This window comes from Cryptotermes secundus, unplaced genomic scaffold (assembly GCF_002891405.2).
Source record: "Cryptotermes secundus unplaced genomic scaffold, Csec_1.0 scaffold650, whole genome shotgun sequence".
NCBI classification, from domain to species: Eukaryota; Metazoa; Arthropoda; class Insecta; order Blattodea; family Kalotermitidae; genus Cryptotermes; species Cryptotermes secundus.
In genome coordinates, this window is record NW_019726233.1 from 43646 (window position 1) to 49458 (window position 5813).

At 46.2% G+C, this 5813-nt stretch overlaps 1 protein-coding gene across 3 annotated transcripts; it reads left to right on the top strand.

Annotated features, from left to right (window-relative positions):
- Positions 1-1431: 1431 nt before the first annotated feature.
- Positions 1432-4154, top strand: LOC117282271. Of its 3 annotated transcripts, none has more exons than XM_033751305.1 (2): positions 1432-3733; positions 3776-4154. In XM_033751305.1, exons 1-2 carry the CDS (start codon positions 2077-2079, stop codon positions 4138-4140), a joined length of 2022 nt encoding a protein of 673 aa, XP_033607196.1. In that variant the 5' UTR covers positions 1432-2076; the 3' UTR covers positions 4141-4154. The 3 variants fall into 3 exon arrangements, with proteins under 3 accessions (XP_033607196.1, XP_033607195.1, XP_033607197.1); XM_033751304.1 differs by having other exon boundaries at positions 1432-2460; positions 2503-4154; XM_033751306.1 differs by having other exon boundaries at positions 1432-2437; positions 2522-4154.
- Positions 4155-5813: the final 1659 nt, after the last annotated feature.

A 5813-nucleotide genomic window follows, 5' to 3' on the forward strand; every position in this document is an offset into this window, starting at 1 on the left:
AATGCTGGCAAACTAGCAACGCAAAGCTGGCAATCTAGATAATCAATATAGGCTAGCTAGCAACGCAAAGGTGGCAAGCTAGCAACACAAATCTTGCAATCTAGCAACGAAAAGATAGCAACTTAGCAACGCAAATCTGCAAGCTAGCAAGCAAGTAACGCAAAGCTAACAAGCTAGCAACGCAAAGCTAGGGAGTTAGCAACTCAAAGCTAGCAAGCTAGCAGCGCAAATCTAGTAAGATAGCAACGCAAAACTATCTAGCTAGCAAAGCAAATCTAGCAATCTAGCAAGGTAGGAACACAGAGCTAGCAAGCGAGCAACGCAAAGCTAGCAATATAGCAACGCAAATCTAGCAAGATAGCAACGTAAAGATATCAAACTAGCAACGCAAAGCTAGCAAGCTAGCAACGCAAAGCAAGCAAACAAGAATCGCAAAGAATGCAAGCAAGCAAGCAACGCAAATCTAGCAAGATGGCAAAGCAAATCTATGAAACTAGCAAGGCAAAGCTAGAAACCTAGCAACTTGAAACTAGCAAGCTAGCATCGCAAAGATAGCAAGCTAGAAACGAAAAGCTAGCAAGCTACTAACGCAAACTTAGGAAGATAGCAACGCAAAGCTGGCAAGCTAGCAAATCAAAGTTAGCAAGCTAGCAAATCAAAGCTAGCAAGCTAGCAACGCAATCCTAGCAAGCTAGCAACGTAAATCTAGCAAGCTACTGTAATCGTTCCCGGCACATAACCACACTTAGTAATTATCATTAATAAGTATTCCCATTACTTCGAATAACTACAGCGAAAGGAAAGGTACTTGTATGTACCATCATTGCAAAGACCCCACACCTGCACGGGTTCAAACACTTCAACCGTTCGAATAAGATTAGGGGATTAGTAGTAGCATCAAGTCCACAGGTGCGACGCTCACCTGTTTTCAGTAAGCAGGAACTAGGAAACAGAGACATAAAGGGTAGAAATCGCGCCTCTCCAGTTCTCACACTGCTAGCGAATCTTGGGATTTAAGCCCGAACACCTGTTCTGAGATTTCCTACAAATAAATCTTAAATAAGCAGGTCAAATTGTCATCTGCCTCTCAGCCAACCACTTATGACCATTGGACCTCATTGGTTACTCTTGGAAGTTGTAGCACCCTCTCCAAAAGTGACGCCAATGGGATTCAAAGAAAGAACCCCCGCCGGGGAGGAGCTATCAGTTAAATTACAGTATAAATCACATTGTTCTTAATCGTAGTGAGTAGTGACTAAACGCGGGCTCTCAACGCAGTCTCTTGAGTAGTCTCTCAAGTTTTTCTCAAGTCATTTCTCTCTGGTTAGAAGTTAACACTTACCGAACTCTGTACTGTCGGAATAAGAGCAGCCCAGAAGTTGTTGTGTAATCTATAGTTAATAAATTCAGTGTTTACTCTTACATTACAAATACATTAAGTGTTGTGTATCTTTGTGATCACTAAGTGTCTTCACAACCCCTATTCAGTGAGTCTAAGTCCAGGATCCCAACGGCCTTCCCCTTCGACCTGAGGCCCGTAAGCCCTGAGAAAGAATCCAGCTCTACCCATCTTTACCCACTAATCCCACTGTCCAGGAGACTAGCGATTCACCCTCACCTTTCATCCATCCTAAAGCCCCTGAGAAACTGCCTAGGAATCGGACCCGTGATCGCAGCCGGACTCCCGCATCATCAGTGACTGACATCAATAGTGGTGCAGGTCAAGTGATTAGTGAAAGGTAAGACAACTAACCTTGAACAGACCCCAAGAAACAATTACAAAGTGGAGCCCGAAGTAAGGGCGAGTAAAAGAACAGTTACAACGTGGCGCATCCAACGTAAAGGGCCTGAAGTCTCAGCGAAGAAGGGTGAAGCCAGGAGGAGCAGCTAACACCAACTACAAACACCGAAGGAAACGGAAGACCCCCCCACAACACAACCCCCCACAACACCACAACCCCGACAACAGCAACGCCAACGGCAACAACGAGACGAGGACAACCCGGACGGAGCCACAGCCTACTCAACAAACACAGCAACCGACATCACGCACTTGCGAAGGTCAGTAAGAGCACAATGTCTAACAAAGAGTTAAGAAACAGAACAATAGGGACTGTAGGAGTGGAGAGTGATTCCGCGGCCGGGGAGACCGAGTTCGATTGGCCGTGCGGACAATCAGAAACATTCGGACAAGAGTGTGTAGTCGATAATGGTCCCACCCCGTCAATTACAGCAAACCCCCTAGAAATCAGAGCAGAGGACGGGAGTTCAAATCCTGCAGTTAACCCTGACACCGCAGAAAAAACTGTAATAAAAAGCATAGCCAACGAAGTAAGTCAGCCTGTCACTCAGGCCATGCTACAAAATTTGTTTGCAGAAGTGCTCAAAGCTATCTCAAGCAGTAGCGACAAACTGCAGGAGGGTGTTAGCGCACAAGTTAGTTCATTACAACAGTCGCAGGAGAGTGTTAGCGCACAAGTTAGTTCAGTACAACAGTCACAGGAGAGTGTTAGCGCACAAGTTAGTTCAGTACAACAGTCACAGGAGAGTGTCAGCGCACAAGTTAGTTCATTACGACAGTCACAGGAGAGCGTTTGTGCCCAAGTTAATTCCTTGCAACAAAGTGTTGAGGAAAAGATATGCAAATTGCAGGAGAGTGTCCGAGCTGATTTTAAAGTAGAGCATGACAGACTCATACAACGTTTCGAAAGAGAGCAAGAAAGGGTCAGCAAAGAGTTCACAGACAAACTCCGAACCCAAAGCGAGAAACTCACCTCAATGGTAGGGCAGCTCCGGTCTGAAACGGAAACTGAGCTAATAGTAGCTAGACAAAAATTTGCTGAACTAGAGGAGAAAGTTAGCTCACAAGCCACCCAAACGAAAAACAACACAAACACTCTCTCTGTGAAATTGACAGAAGTCAGGAACGACTTCGAGAAAAGGGTTACCGACGAAATAAAAATGGTGAGAGACGAAGTCACTCTCCGTACTGATGAATTAAACAGAGAAAGGTCGCAGGAAGCAGAACAGGTACAAAACAGGATAGACAGGATAGACTCAACCATAAACAAGATACAAAACCAGCTATCTTGCCAAGCTGACGCAACTAGATCAAGTAGTATACCTCAGAATGATGAGAATTGTGAACCTGTTCCGCTACCCCAAGCCAACCGAGTACTTTCACCACACGCCACCACGTGTAGTGATAGTACCGGACTGTGTTCATGTAAACTGAGTTCATGTGTAATATGCATGCATGAGGGTGATAATGTAATGCGAGTGAATGCCCCTGTACGCCAACATGTCGCAAGCAATCCATTACCTATTTCCGATTTTTCGCTCCCTCAGTTTGACGAAGGTACCGGGATCAACCCCGTGTACTACCTCAGACAGCTGGACGAATTCATGACAGTGAGAAACATCCCCCAGGCTCACCAGCTGTCGATAGCATGTAAATCCATCACAGGTTGTTTAGGCAGACAATGGATCGAAGCAATTCGCCATAATCTAGCGGATTACGCAGCTTTCAGAACTAATTTCTTGAACGCATGGTGGTCTTCGGCCCAGCAGAGTTTAGTCAAATGTAAGCTGTATCAATCTAAATATAGCCGCCAATCCGGCCTGTCGCTTTCAGCGCACTTCCTGAAACATGCCACTTCCGCGTTTTACCTTGACCCGAAGCCCACTGAATCTGAAGTCATACATGCGATAATCCCTCATTTCCCGATAGCAATCCAACGGATATTGCTAGGAACGAACCTAGGTACGGTAGCAAAGGCCCTTGACGTGTTGAAACGAATAGAAATCATGGAGAACCAGGAAGGATGCGACCAGTACGATTTGCCCCCTCACCAAAAACAACCTGATCCTGACCGAAGGAATCAACCCCCCCGAGGCCACTATTACCAACGGCACGACCAAAGGAACGTACGGAATGTGCAGATGAGCCCTTCCCGACGCAATGACTACTACAGCGGCTCATCTAGACATCAGAACAATAGACATCAATCAAGGAACAACTCACCCACTGGGAGTGCCGCGAGACAAACTCTAAATCCCCACGCCCCTAATTTCAACACCAACCCTGGGCGCAGAGAAGAAGGGCATTCTAGTGCAAACACGGCCCGACCGTTAAACTAGAAAGGAGCGCCATTACGGACCGGACAGCACTCCACGATAAAACCAGTAATTCAGAGGTCCCCACAAAATTCACAGGTAGTAATGAGTCAAGACGAGAGGAGAGATACACAGAGAACATGACGTCACAGCCCATGATTTTCTTTATCAACGAAGAAGACCTGGTAAAGTGTCCCACCGTCAAAATCTCTTTGAGCCCGGAATTACAATTAGACGCTATACTGGATTCAGGATCCGAGGTAAACATACTGCACGAACGAATCCTATCGGAATTGACCAAGAGCGGAGTTCGAGTCCCGACTCTGCCTATCCAAAATGTTGTCTTAGTTACCGCCTTCGGAAGGCGCAGTAATAAAATCAAGCAGCAAGTCCTTTTAGAATTTAGCATCGGCGAAGACTTGTTCGAAGCGGTCTTCTTGATCACCGCACAGCTGGCTGGTGCTGCCATTATCGGTTGCCCAATCTTACGTGAACATGGCCTCACGCTAGACTTCAGTAAAAGCGTGATTAGATACGCTAGGGACGGCGTGGTTAGAGAACTTGAATTCAAGCAAGTGCCTGGAGTACAGGCAGGTGGGAACAGTGAAGGTAAACCTAAAGGCACCCCACTACCGTCAGCCAGATTCATGGGTCAACGAACCACTCGCACAGCTGACTGCACTGTGACCCACACCCTCCCAGCTGATCCTGGTAAGCAAGCCCAGCCCGACCGCTCCAGCGAAGCGAGTACTCTCAGTCAAGTTAATTTATGCGCTGCGGGAACCCGAGTTGGTTCAAAAGGCCCTAGAAAGCCTGAATGTGAATTAGGTAAAAGTACCTCAATTCAGGGCATTGAGTGTGACCCTTTTATAGATAGTGATATTGAATGCCAAGAAGGATCATTCCTTGACTTGTCTGGTGCCGGGAGCACAGACAACTTTATTGATGACGCAGCAAATCAAGCCTATGAGAGAGCACTGCATTCGTACTGGAACTCCCCATCCACCTCCCAATCCTCCGAACCCAGGACCCCAGACTCGAGGTCACTGCAAAAATCAGATCTAGCTGACTTGATTGAATCAAATGTTCGCCTTGACCGACCACAGAAAGACAATTTATATGCGTTATTAGTTAATTATCTAGAATTCATGACTGCGAGGCCCGGTAAATGTAAGCTGTTTAGCTACAAGTTTCACGTGAACACCACTCAGCCTACTGTTGCTTATTCCAGGCCAGTACCCTTCGCACTCCGACCGGCCATTAGGGAACAAATCGATCAATTCATTAAGGACGATATTTTGGAAGTTAGTGATTCACCCTTCATTAATCCCCTCTCTGTGGTGCATAAGGAAGGAAAAAAGATTAGAATCTGCGTAGACGCAAGAAAGATCAACCAATTCACCGAACCAGATCGGGAAAGAGTGGCCCCGATGCATGAATTATTACAGCGATTCAATGGAGCTAGATTCATGACATCACTAGACCTTACTTCTGCATATCTACAGGTACCTTTACATGAAGAATCGCGGAAATATACCGCATTCCTCTTCGACTCTGCCTGTTACCAGTATAAACGCGTGCCATACGGATTTCGAAACTCCTTGGCAGGGTTTGTCAGAGCATTAAAATTAGCGTTAGGCAATGGCACCGATGAATATACTGTGTTTTATTGTGACGACATATTAGTCTACTCGAAG

What these genes read in the sequence shown, in the direction of transcription:
- LOC117282271 (XM_033751305.1), top strand. Translation starts at nt 2,077, where the DNA reads ATGTCTAACAAAGAGTTAAGAAACAGAACAATAGGGACTGTAGGAGTG. An exon ending in CCCTCATTTCCCGATAGCAA is followed by an intron (nt 3,734 to 3,775) that starts TCCAACGGATAT and finishes GTACGGTAGCAA; the next exon opens with AGGCCCTTGACGTGTTGAAA.